Source organism: Rhineura floridana, chromosome 4 (assembly GCF_030035675.1).
Source record: "Rhineura floridana isolate rRhiFlo1 chromosome 4, rRhiFlo1.hap2, whole genome shotgun sequence".
NCBI classification, from domain to species: Eukaryota; Metazoa; Chordata; class Lepidosauria; order Squamata; family Rhineuridae; genus Rhineura; species Rhineura floridana.
The window spans coordinates 122,313,541-122,331,791 of record NC_084483.1 but is presented as its reverse complement, the minus strand read 5'-3'; the positions used below and the strand labels follow the sequence as shown (position 1 = coordinate 122,331,791).

The 18,251-nt window shown below is 44.8% G+C and overlaps 2 protein-coding genes across 11 annotated transcripts in view; one reads left to right on the top strand and one right to left on the bottom strand.

Annotated features, from left to right (window-relative positions):
* Window positions 1-5,039, top strand: part of EZR (ezrin) — a 57,532-nt gene extending 52,493 nt beyond the window's left edge. For all 5 annotated transcript variants that reach the window (XM_061624270.1, XM_061624271.1, XM_061624273.1 and 2 more), the window contains one exon: window positions 3,634-5,039. In XM_061624270.1, coding sequence (XP_061480254.1) covers window positions 3,634-3,798 — 165 coding nt within the window. In that variant the 3' untranslated portion in view covers window positions 3,799-5,039. The remainder of the gene's footprint in view (window positions 1-3,633) is intronic.
* A 3,586-nt stretch (window positions 5,040-8,625) lies between these two features.
* Window positions 8,626-18,251, bottom strand: part of SYTL3 (synaptotagmin like 3) — a 59,571-nt gene continuing 49,945 nt past the window's right edge. For all 6 annotated transcript variants that reach the window (XM_061624261.1, XM_061624263.1, XM_061624264.1 and 3 more), the window contains 2 exons: window positions 16,236-16,441; window positions 8,626-9,212 (listed from right to left, as the gene is read on the bottom strand). In XM_061624261.1, coding sequence (XP_061480245.1) covers window positions 9,082-9,212; window positions 16,236-16,441 — 337 coding nt within the window. In that variant the 3' untranslated portion in view covers window positions 8,626-9,081. The remainder of the gene's footprint in view (window positions 9,213-16,235; window positions 16,442-18,251) is intronic.

The following is an 18,251-nucleotide window of genomic DNA, read 5'->3' as shown; positions in this document are numbered from 1 at the left end:
ACTAGGGAAATATGCAGAGGTATAGATAGAGTGGGTGATAACCTTTCCTTTCCCAAATCCAGGTATCTACAGAGCAGTTTACTTACACTCAGATTACATTATACAGCCACGAGAGTGGCTGTATACTATAGCCAGCATGGATTTTTCGCATTCCACAATGTTAAATTGAAAATACTCCTATGCTATTCTCTGCTTTCCATAAGCTCATTTCAAAACAAAATCAAAACCTTACAAAACTTTAATAGTCCTGAACTCAGAAATGCTTGCTTAACAACCCTCTGAGTTTTCATGGTGATACACAAGACACTCTGAATTCTTGATTCTCTAAGTAGAAAACAAGAGGAAAAATTCAGACCCCTGCTGGACTTTTTTCTGTTGGTAGTCTTGTAAACTTGTTAATTACAAATCAGCCACGTTCACAGAGTGCCTATAATCCTATTACTGACCTTGCTCCATACCCAATCCTTCCTCTTCTGCAGTTTTAAAGTTTAAAAAAAATGCCTGGCTGATCTTTAAGAAATTTAACATTGGACTCTATGATAGTGTAGGCATGCTCAGTAAGAACCACCTGTCAGTGTTCTAAAAGCCAGACTCACAGCTGTTGGGCGTTGCTAATCAGGGGGCCACACTCACACCACTTTCCCCCCACTTTATACAGTCCTGGCTTCCCCCAAAGAATCCTGGGAAGTGTAGTTTGTGAAGGGTGCTGACAGTTGTTAGGAGACTCCTATTCCCCTGACAAATCTCCAGTGGCCACAGTGATTTAACAGTCAGACCCTCTTCTGGCAATTGTAGCTCTGTGAGGGGATAGTAGCTCTCCTAACTAACAACTCTTAGCACCCTTCACAACTACTTCCCAGGATTCTTTGGGGGAAGCCATGACTGTTTAAAGTGTTTGCTGTGGATGTGGCCAGTGACAGCTTTGGTTTAAATTTGATTGGGAGACTACATGTGTTTGCTGTAGAATGAAAAGGTGGGGGAAACCCCCCAAAATGATGATACTGGTAACAAACGTTTTCCTTTTGGAACAGAAAGGGGTTTTCCCTCTGCCCAGTGCCCACCCACCCAATATCCTCTCCTCCCTGCCCCTACCCTTCCTCCCCCTTTCCTGTCCCTCCCCCAGGTCAGTTTCACCTATCCTAAGCATGATTGCACAGGACTAAATCCCACTGAACTCAATAAGCATGCAGATGAACAGACCTGCCTTACCCCTTCCCCTCCCTTCTTCCACTCCTCCCCCTATTCCTCCTCCCCTGCCCACTACAGTCCTCCCTTCCTCTCCTTCTCCCCCCACGGTCAGTCTCACTTATCCTAAGCATGATTGAATGGGAGCAAATCCAACTGAACTCAATAAGCACACACATGATAAAAGCTACCCTCCTCTTCCCCCCTTCTGCCTGCTTGCATCCTTCCTCCTCCCCCTCCTCCTCCTCTGTGGTCAGTTACATCTATCCTAAGCACGATTGCAGGGGAGTCAGTCCTGTTGAACTCAATAAGCATGCAAATTATCAATTCATTCTCAGCAAACTTGCACCGGATCCCATTTCTTATCTCCCAGATTAAAAAACAGAAATTCACTAGTAGGCCAAAAAAAAACCCTTGCAGTTTAAGAATGTACCTACAGCTTACAGATATTTCAAACTTTTAAAAGCAGAGAAATTGGACAGCTGTAGTGAATGCACCAGGGGAGCAGGAAACCTGACCTGGTAAAGTAATAAGAACACCAACAAACATACAAAATATGTAATTCTTCATCTTTGGAGATGTAGCCCTGCTTGCAGATTTTGCCACTGCTCGCCATATGCTCAGAGACACGTTAGCAAATTCTTCCAGGCTACACAGGAAGTGGATTGGACTGTGAAGACCAACCCAGATTGTGTTTGCATTTTTACAAGTTTGTAAGGCAGTCCAATATCTCAGAGAGGAGGTCAGGTCTCCTGCTCCCCTGGTGCATTCACTATAGCCGCCCAATTTCCCTGCTTCTTAAAGTTTGATAGAAATATCTGTTGGCTATAAGTACATTCTTAAACTGCAAGGGTTTTTTGCCTATTAGTGAATTATCTCTTTAAGTGGAAAGCCTAGTGAGGAAGCATACACCAAGAGAAAAAGTTCAGTGGGGCAAGAGCAGTAGGTGTCTTGGTGATCCTGCTGGTCTAAATATTGGATCACTGCGGGCCACAGAGACCAACAGCAGATACCTGGCATTTGTGCATTTTTCTAGGCCATAATTAAGATGATTTTGGAATCTCTGTCAGTGATTGGGCCTCTGTAGCCAACCTCTGACACTTGGATGGCACATCTAGATTGTATGTCAGGAAGTGATTTCTCACAACATAGGAGACTGACCTTTAGTGCAGTGGCACCTACCCTTTGGAATTTCCTCCCCTTAAATATTAAGTCAAGTGCCATCTCTGTCATCTTTTCTGCCTACTAAAGACCTTCCTCTTTCACCAAGTCTTTTAAGTAGAGACCTTATTCCAGTCTGCATCTGTGTTGGAATTGCTTTTTAAGATATTTTTAAAGCTTTTTAAAAAAATGCTTTGTTTTAATATGTTTGTTTTGTTTTAATGTATTTTAAAGTCTGTTTTTAAGATGCTTTAGAGTGTTTTTAATGTTTTGTTTGCTGCCCTGGGCTCCTGCTGGGAGAAAGGGCGGGATATAAAATAAATAAAATAAAAATAAACATCTTTAAACCTGATTAGCTGTATGACTACTGTGCAAAGGGCATCAAGAATTTTTCAGTGAATGGGCTAGGTGTATCAAACACAAAATTCTCTGTATCCTCACAAAATACAGTTCTCAGAGGAAGCCATATTGGCTAAACTAGTTTTCAAAACATTTCAATGTGTGAAACAGCATCTGTTGTGATACCATGTGGCCTTTCTAAAATGCACCTGGGCAAGGAGAAAATTACGCTTAGGCCAGTGTCACATGAGTGAAACGACTGCTGCTAAGAATGGGAAGCCCATGGGTTCGGTTCTGCATGGCTGATGACTTTGTGTGAAGTGCTGATTCAGTCCCAGTGTTTTTAGCTAAAATCGTATGGTAGCCACTAGATGAAACTGAGTTACCATGTGGGCTATGCTGTCAAAACTATCATATGCAGCTGGCCATATAAATCCCTGGAAGTGTTTAATATGTGTAACTGTTCAATATTCAGAAACAGAATTTACTTATAATCCCCTCTTCCTCCAAAGAGTTCAGAGGTGTTTACATCTGCTTCCCCTCACCACTGTACTGAATGTCTTGCTTCTGTTTCTTCAGTATTTGCTATATCTTAGAAGACAGAATCTAAAAATCTTTGCCATAGGCTGGAAAAGGACAACTGGAACTTTAGAACAAGAAGAGTTTAAGAAAATAGAATCTTAGGGCAATGCAGAAGGTTCTGGATTTCTTCCAACCCTAACCACTCCAAGCAGAACCTTCCTGTATATTCTTATATAGGTGTGGGGCCCACAATACTGATCTTCAGTTTTTAAATGAAAGAATTCCCAGGATTCCATGTGATCTTCCAGATATCTTATCGGTTTCTGCATTTAGCAGATTCAAACCTATTATGCTCTTGTATATTATTAGGGCATACTCCCCTAAGTATTTGTATGCCTGTATAACGCTGCATTTGAAATATTGTAGACGCTGACTGATGAACTAGCCCAGGCAAGAGATGATGATAAGAAGACACAAAATGACCTCATTCACACAGAAAACATGCGACAAGGACGTGACAAGTACAAGACATTGAGGCAGATCCGACAAGGCAACACCAAGCAAAGAATTGATGAGTTTGAATCTATGTGAATATATAGGGCAAGACTCTGGGAAACGCAGATTTTGAATGCTGATTTTTCTTTCTGAAGGGTCATGAACAGTCACACCAAAAAGTTAAAAAAATGTCCCCAAACCCTCACACTTGTCAGATGCTACCTGAATCTAGCTTAATACAACCATCAGCTTTACGCATACATGGATAAGTGCCACAGTCTTGACTTGATTATATTTGGTCATATCCTTGTGCCAAAAGGCCTCTCAGAATTGCTTCTTTCCCATATGTTAATACTGTGCTGCTTGTTACACTTCTTGACTACAGATATCTCTATAGCGTGGCAGGTATGTCCAGATTGGGGAATAACCCTACTGGTATGCTTCACCATGTTTCTTGTTTTTAAATGCCACACACAATCAAGGGCTGTAAAGATCTTCATGGTGTCAATCTCTTTTCCCATTTACTGTTTGTTACTGTTGCAGAAATGTCACAACAGTGTAAATCTGAGGAAACTTGTTAATTGTACTGTTGCATTGGAGAAGTTCCCACAGTGATTACTCAGAAGAAATGCATTGCAGGCACGCTTGGATGCTCTTCTTGAATAACAGATAGGCAGGGATATTATTGGCCTTCAATATTATTGAAGTGTGGTACTCCAGCTTAACCAATCAGCTGTAGTGTAGTATTTATATATAGCTATGTTTAAAGATGTAAGTGACAAATATAATTATAGTTTGGAAAGGGAGGATAAACGTTTTTTGCTTTGTATATTTTGTTACTACATTCAGACTTAATATGAAAAGTGTGTAAAAAAATCTCGTCTCTGAAGCAAGGCAGTGCAGGAAACTAATTTTGATCTAGAAAACATTTGTAAAGATGATTTTTTTTACTTCAAAGAAAATTGTGATACATGTCTATGATTCAGCAAATACAATTTCACTGTACCTATTTTTTCTAACAAATTTTCTAATTTTTTAAAAATGATATAGTTTCAGACTCCAACCATGAAGGGACTTTGTCAGCTTATTTTCTCTATTAAAGAGAGTTTCTAAGGATTTCCTCTGCTGCTGTGTTCATGTTAACTTCCACCCCAAAAACAATCCCACCTCAGGCTTTGGAAATCTGCTAGAATGTCAGAACAATACATTGTTTTCTCTGCTCAACATGTAACTCCCTATGCTGCTTTGTACTCAGACATTTTAACCTTTGTCTCCTGATGACAGTGTTGTGGGATTTGTTTGTACAATTCACCAACTAATAAAAAATCTGCAAGGCAGTGGTTGTAGTTCTGTGAGTTTTTCCTCTCTGAAATACTTTTGCTTCCTTCATAAACTATATTTGAATAGTTAATGTGGGATATTTGTGAATAAAACAAACCATCTACCCACTTTAAAGAGAGGGTGAATGCCCACTTGTGTAACAGGTCTTCCCACCTTGAAGCCATCCACAGATCCCCCAAAAGATGGGGGGCATGCAGGGAGCTGAAGAGGAATGAGAAGTCGCAATGTGCAAGTGGACTGACATCATTGGCTGTCACCTAGAATAGGAAGAGCAGAAATCATTGTGATGGTATTACAATAAAGTCCCTTGCGTATCTGGTTAAGAGTATCTTGGATTGCCAGACACTGCCTTAGACCCTGGTGAGTCAGAGTAGACAATATTAAGTTTATTTGGATCAATGATATTGAGCAGATTAATATGTAGCTGAGCAGAACTCCACTTTTTGTTTTCCAATTAAAGAAGAAATTAATGCTTGTGAATGCCAGGTTGGTGAATGGTAAAACAACGGCCATTCAGGACTTGATCCTGGATGAGCATGCCGACCTGGCTTGTATTACTGAGACCTGGTTGGATGAAGCTGGGGGGGGGTTAATCTCTCTCAGCTTTGCCCACCAGGTTTCTCTGTGCAGCAGCAGGCAAGACCTGGGGGGCGGGGAGGTGGAGTCGCAGTGGTCTATCGGGATACTATCTCCCTGACCAGGTGCCCTACCCCACAGTGTCCAGGGTGTGTGTGTGTGTATTTGAAGTTGGGTGGTCGGGACAGATTGAGGATTCTGCTGGTGTACCGCCCACCCTGCTGCTCAGCAGTCTCCATTCCTGAGCTAGCTGGGGTGGTCTCGGGGCAGATGTAGGAGTCTCCTCGGCTTGTGGTGCTGGGGGACTTTAACATCCATGCCGAGGCCGCCCTGTTGGGAGTGGCTCAGGACTTCATGGCCTCCATGACAACCACGGGTCTGTCCCAAGTAGTATCTGGCCCCACTCATGTTGCTGGCCACACCCTGGACCTTGTTTTCTGTGTGGAGGGGGATGATGGTGATCTTGGTGTGGAGGAACTTTCTGTAGTTCCTTTGTCATGGACAGATCACTACGTGGTGGGGTTTAGACTCGCTGGGACTCGGAACCTCTGCAAGGGTGGGGGACCGATGAGGATGGTCTGCCCCAGGAGGCTGATGGATCCAGATGGTTTCCTGATGGCTCTTGGGGATTTTCCTGCCACCTCGGCAGGCGATTCTGGCGAAGCTCTGGTTGACCTCTGGAATGGGGAAATGGCCAGGGCGGTGGACATGATCGCTCCTGAGCGCCCCCTCTCATGAAGTGGAGCCAAACCAGCCCCTTGGTTTACCAAGGAGCTGGCGGTGATGAAACGAATGAGACGGAGACTAGAGCAACATTGGCGGAAGACTCGGAGTGAGTCTGACCGAACACAGGCTAGAACCTATTTGAAGGCCTACTCTGTGGCAGTGCGGGCAGCAAAGAAATCATCTGCGGGGAGCCGCCCAGTGGAGCTGTTTCGAGTGGTCGGGTCTTTTATATTCTGGCCCCCGAGAGGGTAATATAGATCACTCAACAGTCCGCTGTCAAGAGTTTGCACATCACTTTGCAGATAAAGTCGCTCAGATTCGTTCCGACTTAGACGCTATAATTGATACAGTCTCGGGATGTAACTTTGGCTCCTGTCTGTCCAATAATGATGGATTCTTTTCAATTTGTACAGCCCGAGGATGTGGACAAGATCCTTGGAGAGCCACCACATGTCTGCTAGACCCTTGCCCTTCCTGGCTTATAAAAAGTGCCAGAGAGGGACTGGCTGAGTGGGTGGGGGGAGTGGTTAATGCCTCCTTACACCAAGGCAGAGTTCTAGGTTGCCTAAAGGAGGCAGTTGTTAAAAAAGCCCTCCCTGGACCCCTCCATAATGGATAATTACCAGCCAGTGTCCAATATTCCACTTTTGGGTATGGTAATAGAGCGTGTGGTGGCCTCCCAGCTCCAAGGATTCTTGGATGAAACAGATTATCTGGATCCATTTCAATCTGGTTTCAGGCCTGGTTATGGGATGGAGACAGCTTTGGTCGCCTTGGTGGACGACCTACACAGAGAACTGGACGGGGAGTGTGTCCCTGTTGGTTCTGCTGGACCTCTCAGCGGCTTTTGATACCATCGACCATGGTATTCTTCTGGGCCACCTTGCTGGGATGGGACTTGGGGGCACTGTTTTGCAGTGGCTCCATTCCTTCCTGGAGGGACGAACCCAGAAAGTGGTGCTGGGGGATTCCTGTTCGACCCCTTGGCCATTGGCCTGTGGGGTCCCTCAGGGCTCAGTTTTATCCCCTATGCTATTTAACATCTACATGAAACCACTGGGAGAGGTTGTCTGGGGGTTTGGGGTTCAGTGCCATCAGTATGCTGATGACACCCAACTCTATGTCTCCTTTCCACCTAATTCCAAGGAAGCTGTCTCGATTTTAAACCAGTGTCTGGCATCAGTGGTGGACTGGATGAGGGTGAACAAATTGAAGCTTAATCCAGACAAGACAGAGGTGCTCCTGGTCAGTCGTAAGGCGAATCAGGGAATAGGGATACAGCCTGTGCTGGATGGGGTTACACTCCCCCTGAAGACACAGGTTCGCAGTTTGGGTGTGCTCCTGGACTCAGCGTTAAATTTGGAGTCCCAGGTTTCTGCAGTGGCCAGGAATGCTTTTGCACAATTAAGATTAGTGCACCAACTGCGCCCGTTCCTTGAGCTGTCTGATCTGGCCACGGTGACACATGCCTTAGTTACATCCCGTTTAGATTACTGTAACGCGCTCTACGTGGGGCTGCCTCTGAAGACTGTTCGGAAACTTCAGTTGGTACAACGTGCTGCAGCCAGAATGCTAACTGGGGCTGGCTACAGGGACCATACTACCCCCCTGTTAAAAAAGCTCCACTGGTTGCCAGTCTGTTTCCGGACACAATTCAAAGTGCTGGTGATGACCTAAAAAGCCCTATACGGCTTAGGTCCAGGCTATTTATCAGACCGTATCTCCCTGTATGAGCCTGCCCGGGCCCTGAGATCCTCAGGAGAGGCCCTTCTCTCAATACCCACATCTTCTCAAGTATGACTAGTGGGGATGCGTGAGAGGGCCTTCTCGGTGGCTGCCCCTAGGCTTTGGAATTCCCTTCCTAGGGAGGTAAGAATGACCCCCTCTTTGCAGTCCTTCCGCCGACAAGCAAAGACCTTCCTATTCCAACAAGCCTTTGGAATTGAAGGCTAAGGATAGGGCGTGAAGGGTGCTGCATTGCTAATGTCTATTATATCATTTTTAAACTAGTTTGAACTTTTTAAGCTATATGTGTGTATGGTTTTAATATTGGAAATAGTTTAATCTTATTTTAATGTAGACTTTGTATGTTTTTAATTATATGTATTTTTTATCTGGAAGCCGCCATGAGTTCCAGTTTTGGAAAAATGGCGGGGTATAAATAAAGATGATGATGATGATGATAATAATAATAATAGATGTGTGTGCATGGATGCACATGTGCTTCATCCCCTTTTCCAACTAATTTTGTGCACTGATAAAATACCATACAGTGGGGTTTTCTCTTTGCTTTATTGTATCTATAATCCACACAAAGGGTTCTCTCAAACCTTCTTTGGAAGGATCCTGCTTTTGGACTTTGACAAGCAAAAAAACTTCTTCAGATGCTGAAATGTTTTGGCTGTAGTTCTAGATATCTCAATTAATGAAATATTAGTGCATATTCTTACTTGTACAGCCCTGCTGAAATTGCAAGCTTAGCCAGACTGATTTAAGAAGAACAAAGCTGATGGCTGTCAAAGTAGCATAGAAATGGAGAAGGAAAAAGGTTGGGACTGAAGGGTGTAGCCTTGACTTGGACAAGAGGTGTATTTGTGTACTGTGAAGTTTTTTGTTAATGACTTTTATTTCTTGGGGTTAAAATAACATCCCATACTTGTCTCAGCAGGCAACGTCCAATGCTACCAGTAGCTTTCCATTTGTTCTTAAAGCAGGAGATATTCTGAACAGGACTGATCAGAATTTAAATGCAGGGGCATTAGCAGACAGTGTAAGTATTATGTCTGTCCATACATCTGGGCTGCTCAGCATCTTTTCCCACTGAAGACATGCTTGGGAGGCTGCATCCACAGAACTGGTTGATGTTTCTGGAAACAAGAAAGGAAGAATGACTGGTCTTCACAATGTGAATTTGTTCACTTAACGAATCTCTAGAAAACACCTCATGTCCTGTAGAATGTAGCAGATGAATTACAATTAAGTATTAGGTGCAGGCTGCTCAACTGTCTTTCAATAGACAGCATTATGTTTGTGAAACAGAGCATATCTCAGGTGGGGGAGACCTATCAAGTTTCTGTGCTTAAATCCAAGCTAAGGCAGTAGAGCAAAAAAGCTCAGTCTGAGTTCTATTCTCCCTCCCCCCCCCTTTTTTTAGAGACAGTCAAGTTTCTTATGTTGCAAAGAACTGGTTGCAGAAGGTAAACATGTCTAAAGGATGAAGACCTTTCCTGAAAAACTGAAAATAGTACATTCAGAACCAACTGTCTGAAACCTTAAGTGGTGATGATAGCCATTCTTGATTTTACTTTGAAACTTGTTCATACTATTTCTGAATATTGAGATTCAGGCTGCTTCATGCACTTATCTTGTAGTTGATCCCCTTTTGCATGGTGCAAGTATAGAATGGAAGCACTCACTAAGAACAGGGGTCCCCAATCTTTTAGATTTCCAAATAGCCCCCAGTTCCCAAAAGACAGAGAATCTCATTCACAGGCATCATTTTATAGGAGAAAAAAATGGTGATGCTCAAAAAATCAAAATACACACACATCCCAGAAGCAAAATGTAGGAGGCAGAACAAGTAAGCAACATACCCCAAAGCAGGCAAAATATGACTCCTCCCGCCAAAAAAACCACCCCAAAAATCCCCCCCTCCTCTTTCCCTTCCTATGAAGAATGCCTCTGGCCATTCTCAAAAATGGAAAGGAAGTGCGCAGGGCAGCTGGAGGCCTGCATTTCTCTTTCCAGACAGGTTTTTAAAGGGTCTTTTTTCAAAAATTGTTAGAGAGGAAGTAGCAGGGGTGTCTGGGGATGCCACAATGCCCATAAGCATTATGTTGGGGAACCCCAGGCCGTATAAGTGGGCAGCTAAGTGTGTAGACCAGTGCTGAGTATACTATATCTAAGGATTTCTCCTGCACTATATATCTTTTTAGCAAATAAAGTAGTTATATACAGATAAAATCTATTTTACATAAACTGTCTCAGATGCTATGTAAAAACTGTTTACTAAATGATCTTTTGCAGTTGAACTGGGTTTGGAGTAGTTAGCTGATCCTACTTTACAACTTTGTGGCTGACCGAATTTTAATTAGATGGGTCTTTGACACTTAGAAAATAATGGCTTGCCACAGGGAAAGCTTAGGATACACACACAGCTGAAAGCGGTCCCAATTGGTGTTGCTAATGACATGTCAAGGTTGCTTTGTCCCTTTGTTTGCCAAACAGAAGACTCTTACAACACACGGAGGACAGCCAAAACGAGGAATAATGAAGAATATTTTGCATTAATTGAAAAAGCAGCAGCCAGGTCAGTGGTTCTCAACATGGATACTCGGTGCAACCCCAGCACAGGCTGCAGGGACGGTGGGGGGAGAGGAGTTGCTGCAGTCTGCAGAACTTCCATCTCTGTCACCAGGAAACCACTCTGTCTTGGAGCTGGCTTTGAGGGCCTGCACCTGGTGTCAGGCCAAGGAGACAGTAAACTAGGGTTGCTGCTGGTGTGCCATTCACCCTGCTGCCCAGCAGCTTCTCTGACTGAGCTGCCGGAGGCCATCTTGTGGAGGAGCTCAGAACGATAGTCCTGGGTGATTTCAATGTCCACGCTAAGGCTGCCCCTAGTGTCCCGGCTCAGGACTTCATGGTCTCCATGACAACCATGCGGCTGTCTCAAATTGTCACCAGCCCCACATAGGGCAGGGCACACCCTCAACTTGGTTTTTTGCTCCAGATGGAGGAAGGGGTGGACTGGAGATGGGGGGATGGATGTCATCCCATTGTCATGGTTAGACCACTTTCTGGTGAAGTTTAGACTTACAGCTCTAATTCTTCCCTGCAGGGGTGGTGGACAGACTAAGATAGTCTGCCCCCTGGAGTCTAATAATAATAATAATAATAAAATTTTATTTTTAGGCCGCCTATCTGGCCGAATGAACGGTCACTCTAGGCGGCGTACATAAAATTAAATACACATATAAATACAATTATAACATCAGTCTTTAATTATCAAACCCACCCACATCTGTACGCTATAAAACTAAAATTACCCAGGAATCCTATATGCCCGCTGAAACAGCCAAGTTTTCAATCTTTGGCGGAAACCTACCAGGGAGGGGGTATGCCGAAGATCATATGGCAGAGAGTTCCAGAAGGTGGGAGCCACAATCGAGAATGCCCTCTCTCTGGTCCGCACCAGCCTAGCTGTTCTAACTGGTGGGACCGAGAGAAGGTCTTGTGAGGCTGATCTTGTCAGGCAGCCTATTTGGTGATGCTGGAGGCGTTCCATTAGATAAACTGGACCGAAACCATGTAGGGCTTTAAAGGTTAACACCAACACCTTGAATTGGGCTCGGTAAACAACTGGTAACCAGTGCAGATCTTCTAGCACTGGGGTGATATGATCACGGCGGCGGCTGTCCTTAAGCAACCGTGCCGCTGCATTCTGTACCAGCTGTAATTTCCGGACCATCTTCAAGGGTAGCCCACTAATGGAATCCACTGGATTCCTGAAAGCCCTGGGGGAATTCCCAGTAGATAGAGCAGGTGACCCTGTTGAAGCCCTTGTCACACTGTGGAACAGCAAGGCGAATCAGGTTCTTGACACGGATGCCTCCGAGCACCCTCTCTAGGATTGTGGAGCCCGGTTTGCACTTTGGTACACCAGTGAATTAAGGGCAATGAAACAGGCTGGATGACGGCTAGAGCGCAAGTGGCGGAAGATGTGCTGTGAGGCTGATTGGGCATGAGTAAAACATAACTGTGCCTACTGTGTGGTGGTGAGGGCGGGGAAGAAGGCCCACTTCTTTGCCTCCATCGCATCCTCAAGTGGCCCTCCAGTGGAGCTTTTCCGTATTGTCAGGGGCCTGTTGACATCAACTCCAGGAAATGGAGTTTTAGACCCTTTGGAGGCACACTGTAAATTGTTTGCAAGGTACTTTGAGGGTAAAGTTGGTTGCCTCTGTAGCAGTCTTGATGCCCCATCCACATCTACTGTAGTCGCCAATGAGGTGTCCAGTGCAATGTCAGCTGCAACTTCTTGGGAACGATTTCAGTTGATGCAGCCTGATGACGTCGACAAGGTGCTTGCGATGATGCTGCCAGCATCATGTCTCAACCCTTGCCCTTCTTGGCTTATTAAAGCTTGCAGAGGGGTTTGACTGAGTGGATTCAGGGTGTCATCAACACATTGTTGTGGGAGGGAGTGGTACCAGCTGCCCTGAAAGAGGTGGTGATCCAACCGCTCCTGAAAAAGCCCACCCTGGACCCATTGGTTTTACCAACCGGTCGCATATATCCCCTTCTTAGGGAAGGTGATTGAGAGGGTTGTGGTGCAGCAATTGCAAGTACTCTTGGATGAAACATTATCTTGACCCATTCCAGTCTGGGTTCAGGCCTGGTTATGGGACTGAATTGGCCCAGGTCGCTGTGATGACCTTTATTGGGAGAAGGACAGGGGGAGTGCAACCCTGTTACTCTTACTTGATATCTCAGCAGCTTATAATAATAAATAATAATAATAATTTAATTTATGTGTCGCCTATCTGGCCAATGGCCACTCTAGGTGACGTACAAATCAGTTGCAGTAAATGCAGCACAATAAAATACACATAAAATACAATATAACAAGGAAACTATAAATAGGAATGATAACAGTTCAGAGTAATAGGCAGTTAGTCCTGAAAATTAACCCTCCCCGGAAGTCCCAAAGGCCTGTCTGAAAAGCCAGGTCTTCAAGGCTTTGCGGAATACATTCAGGGAAGGGGCATGCCGAAGATCGTACGGGGGGAGTTCCAGAGAGTGGGGGCCGCCACTGAAAATGCCCTCTCTCTAGTCCCCACCAACCTAGCTGTTTTAGTTGGTGGGACTGAGAGAAGGCCCTGACTGGCTGATCTTGTCGGGCGGCACAATTTTGATACCTTTTGATACCTTCACCATGGTATCCTGGGCTGTCTTGCTGAGATGGGTATTGGAGGCACTGTTTTACAATGGTTCCAATCCTATCTCCAAGGTCGCTCTCAGAGAATAGCATTGGGTGATTGTCTTTTGGCCCCCTGGCAGTTGTGCTGTGGGGTGCCGCAGGGTACCACCTTGCCCCCCATGCTGTTTAACATCTATATGAAGCCCTTGGAAGTGGTCATCAGGAGATCTGGGGTGAGGTGTCAACAGTACGCTGATAATACCCAGCTTTATTTCTCTGTAACATCTGAATTGGGAGAGGCCGTGCAAGCCCTGGACTGCTGCCTGGATTTGGTGGTGGGCTGGATCAGGGCCAATAAACTGAGCATGAATCCTAGCAAGACGGGGGCGCTGTGGTTTGGTGGTTCCCGAGTTCAGCTAATTGGTCAGTTGCCTGCTTTGGATGGGGTTGTACTCCCTCTGAAAGAGCACATCCGTAGTCTGGGGGTGCTCCTGGATCCATCTTTGTCACTAGAGGCCCAGGTGACCTCCGTGGCTAGGAGTGCCTTTTACCAGCTGCAGCTAGTAAGACAGCTGTGGCTGTTTCTGGACCAGGATAGCCTAACCACTGTTGTCCATGCACTGGTAACCTCTAGGCTGGATTATTGTAATGCACTCTATGTGGGACTACCCTTGAGGGTGGTCCAGAAGCTGCAGCTGGTGCAAAATGCGGCGGCGAGACTTGCTTACTGGGGCAGGGTATCGCCAACGTGTCACTCCACTGCTGAAAGAATTGCACTGGTTGCCAATTTGCTACCGGGCAAAGTTCAAGGTTCTAGTCTTGGTGTAAAAAATGTTTTTAAAGATGTTTTGTTTTAATATATTTTAAAGTCTGTTTTTATGATGTTTTAAAGTGTTTTTAGTCCTTTTGTTTGTCGCCCTGGGCTCCTGCTGGGAAGAAGGGTGGGATATAAATCAAATAATAAATGAGTTCTTGGAGAGGCTGGTGTTCCTCCCTGACTTCCGTCCAATATATGTTCTAACTGGGCCAGGAGGCAGATTGCTAATGCTTGTGTTAATTGGCTGTGGCAAGGCCAATAGGGCAGCCATCTGTGTGTTCTCCAAAGTTCCATTTAGGGTATTATATGGGCTTAATGTGCCTCATTCCCTAACTTAAAAAAGCCATCATATGGAATTTATTATTTATTTATTAGATTTATATCCCGCCCTTCCTCTCAGTAGGAGCCCAGAGCGGCAGGAATGGTCCTGCTGGTGGGAGAAAACAGCATATGAACCAGGGCATTCACATTGATGCGTGGTCTCCTGAGGGCCAGCTAATGTAATTTCCCACCACCACTTTTTGAGGGAGAGAGATTATGTGATGAACTGTGGCTTACAAAAGACTGTGCATCTGCATAGATGCCGCAACCCATTGGTACAGGCAGGCCCCGCTTATACGGCAGGTTCCATTCCAGACTCCCGCTGTAAAGCGGAAATCACCGTAAAGCGGAACCCATTGAAGATAATGGGGTGCGTCACGCGAAAATGATGCGAAAATGTCACAAAATGTCACAAAACTGGCCTTAAAAAGGGGAATTTCCCCTAATTGAAAGCCGCCACATCAGCGGAACGCCGGAAAACAGAACGCTGGTGAGCGGGGCCCTACTGTACTTCCTCAATGCAGTGAAGCAATGGGGCCACTCTGTGTAGATATTTAAATGAATGAAGTAGGACTGTGGCACTATCTGCCCCCTTCCTTTTCTTGCATGTGTGGGCAGGGTTTGTTTTGTGGCCCAAAACGAAGGACAGGAGTAAATGTTGCAACCTGAATCCTCTGTCTTACTTTTTGATAAGCTTGGACAGTTATTCTTGGCTTTGAGACAGCCTAAGAATCCCAGAATTAAGAGACCTATTTACATTAAAGCCTGGAAAGAAAAGTTCCAATTAATCTTGAGAAGCATTAACAGGGAATTTCATTATAACACAGGCCTCGTAGATCCAATCCCTAAACCAATGAGCTGCTTGTGTCAGCTTCATTTTGATAGTATTAAAGCAGTGTAGATCATACATCATACTGAGTAGATAAAACCAATTGTTAAACTATGAACCTCCTATATCCCATTCCTGAATGTATTTTTTGCTCTGTACATTAAGGATTTAACCATATGTTTTAGTGCAATAGAGTAATTTCTACTTTCTCCAAGCCTATTCTACCTTGGCTGTTACATCTAATAATTGAGACACTAAACTAGTTATTTTATTAAACTTATTTTTAAGTTGGTGTTGTGTTCACGGGTAGATCTGCTCCCCTCTCCTCCTTTATGTATATCTATTGGTTTTAATTGTTTGTTTTCACCTAGATAGTGAGCTGGTGTTGTGGCTAATAGACTGAGCTATCAGTCAAGTCATCCCTAGTTTGAATGTCATAAATTCACTTAAGACAAATCTCAGACCTCATTCCTCAAAATGAGGATAAAACTGATCTTCTTCAAAGGGGTGCTGTATGAATCACAACAATATAATGTATGTGACATGCTTTTCATAGTCTTAAAGCACTAGGTAAAAGCAAAGTATTATGATTTACTTCAACACAAGTGTTATTAAGCCGAGGTGGAGAACCTGGGGCCCTCCAGAAGTTGTTGGGACTCCAACTCCCACTAGGAGCTGTCGTCCAGTAACATCTGCAGGGCTACAGGTTTCCCAGCCCTATCTAAGGCAGTCAATTTAAGCCTTGCTTACTATCTATAACACAAATAGTGCTTTGTCCTAAAGAGTTTCATATTTGTTACTTCAGTGGTCCTTACAAGAGCTGCGTATTGTACTGTAGGCCAGTGGTATTGTCCCTGTGTTACAGATGGGTCAAAAGCTGAAAACCCAGTGAGTTCATGGCTGCAGTGAGATTTGATCTAGAGAATGCCTGGCTTTCCCCGCCTCCCCACACACCTTTGTTTGTTATATTTATTTCTCAAAATAGAAGTTTTTTTTTTTCAACTTACCTTTTCCAAGTCTTGCTCCACCCAAGAACTGATCACGTAAACCAAATGGTCCTTGATCCCAGACAGTTAAGTCCAGACAAGATAGCTGCAGCTGAGATGCAGTAACCCCGTTAAAGACAAACAAGTGCTTCCATTGTGGCTGGGCTTGTTTCTTCAGCACAGGAGTCCTTTTTCTGAAGTCACTTTGCCCCTGGACAGACAGGCAGCTTCCAAAAGAAAGGGTTAGAATGAATTTTAAGACAGGGAAAAGCTTACGGCACAATCCAGCTAATGTTATGCAGTTTGAATCTGCTTGATTTCAATGAGGAGAGTTGAGTATGCGCCATTTGGAAGCAATGGGAACGTTAAAGTACTTAACTTTGACTGAATTGTGCCCCTGCTGCTCAGAACAAAACAGTATCTCACGGCACCTTGAAGTCTGATGTATTTATCGAAACTTCAGCTTCCATAGATGTAGACATCAAATGAAGCAAGCTGTAGCCTACAAAGGTTCATACCAGAATTTCTGAATTGTCAAGGTATCAAAAGATCATAGTCACTCTTCATTAATTATTTTACCGAAGTTTTATAAAATTATTATTCCTGGGCAAGATCCTGGAACGAGTGGTTGCTGACCAGCTCCAGGCGCTATTGGATGAAACCGATTATCTAGATCCATTTCAATCGGGGTTCAGGCCTGGTTTTGGCACTGAGACTGCCTTGGTCGCCCTGTTTGATGACCTATGTCGGGAGAGAGACAGAGAGAGTGTAACTCTGTTGATTCTCCTTTACCTCTCAGCGGCTTTTGATACCATCGACCATGGTATCCTTCTGGAGAGGCTTGCGGAGTTGGGAGTTGGAGGCACTGCTAGGCAGTGGTTCCGCTCCTACTTAGCGGGTCGTCTCCAGAAGATAGTGCTTGGGGAACATTGCTCGACACCGTGGGTTCTCCAATGTGAGGTCCCGCAGGGTTCGGTTCTGTCTCCCATGCTTTTTAACATTTATATGAAGCCGCTGGGGGCGGTCATCAGGAGTTTTGGAGTGCGTTGTCATCAGTACGCTGATGACACGCAGCTCTACTTCTCCTTTACATCTTCTTCAGATGAGGCAGTCGACGTGCTGAACCGTTGCCTGGCCGCGACAATGGACTGGATGAGAACTAACAAACTGAGACTTAATCCTGACAAGACTGAGATGCTGTTGGTGGATGGTTTCTCTGATCGGATGGTGGATATATACCCTGTCCTGGATGGGGTTACACTCCCCCTAAAGGAACAGGTGCGTAGTCTGGGAGTCATCTTAGACTCTTCCCTCACACTTGAGGCTCATGTAGCCTTGGTGGCCCAGAATGTGTTCTACCAACTTCGGTTGGTAGCCCAGCTACGTCCCTATCTGAGTAAGGAGGACCTCACATCAGTGATACATGCTATGGTAACCTCGCGTCTGGACTACTGCAATGCGCTTTATGTAGGGCTACCTTTGAAGACGGTTCGGAAGCTACAGCTAGTGCAAAATGCGGCGGCCAGACTGCTAACAAGAACCAAGCGGTCTGAGCATATAACACCTGTGCTAGCTTGCCTGCACTGGCTTCCAATATGCTTCCAGGCCAGATTCAAAGTGTTGGTACTTACCTATAAAGCCTTATACGGCGTGGGACCACGATATCTGTCGGAACGCCTCTCCTGATATGAACCGGCCCATACACTACGGTCTACTACGAAGGCCCTCCTCCGGGTTCCGACCCATAGGGAAGCCCGGAGGGAGGTGACAAGATCTAGGGCCTTCTCAGTGGTGGCCCCCGAACTACGGAATAGTCTCTCCGAGGAGGTGCGCTTGGCGCCGACATTATCATCTTTTCGGCGCCAAGTTAAAACCTTTCTCTTCTCTGAGGCATTTTAATTCATGTTAATTTTAAACTATTATAATCTGATTTTAGACTGTACAGTTTTTTGTACAGTTTTGCATTGTGTTATATTATATTGTGTTATCTTTTATTGTATTTTTAATGTTCACCGCCCAGAGAGCTGTTGCTAGTTG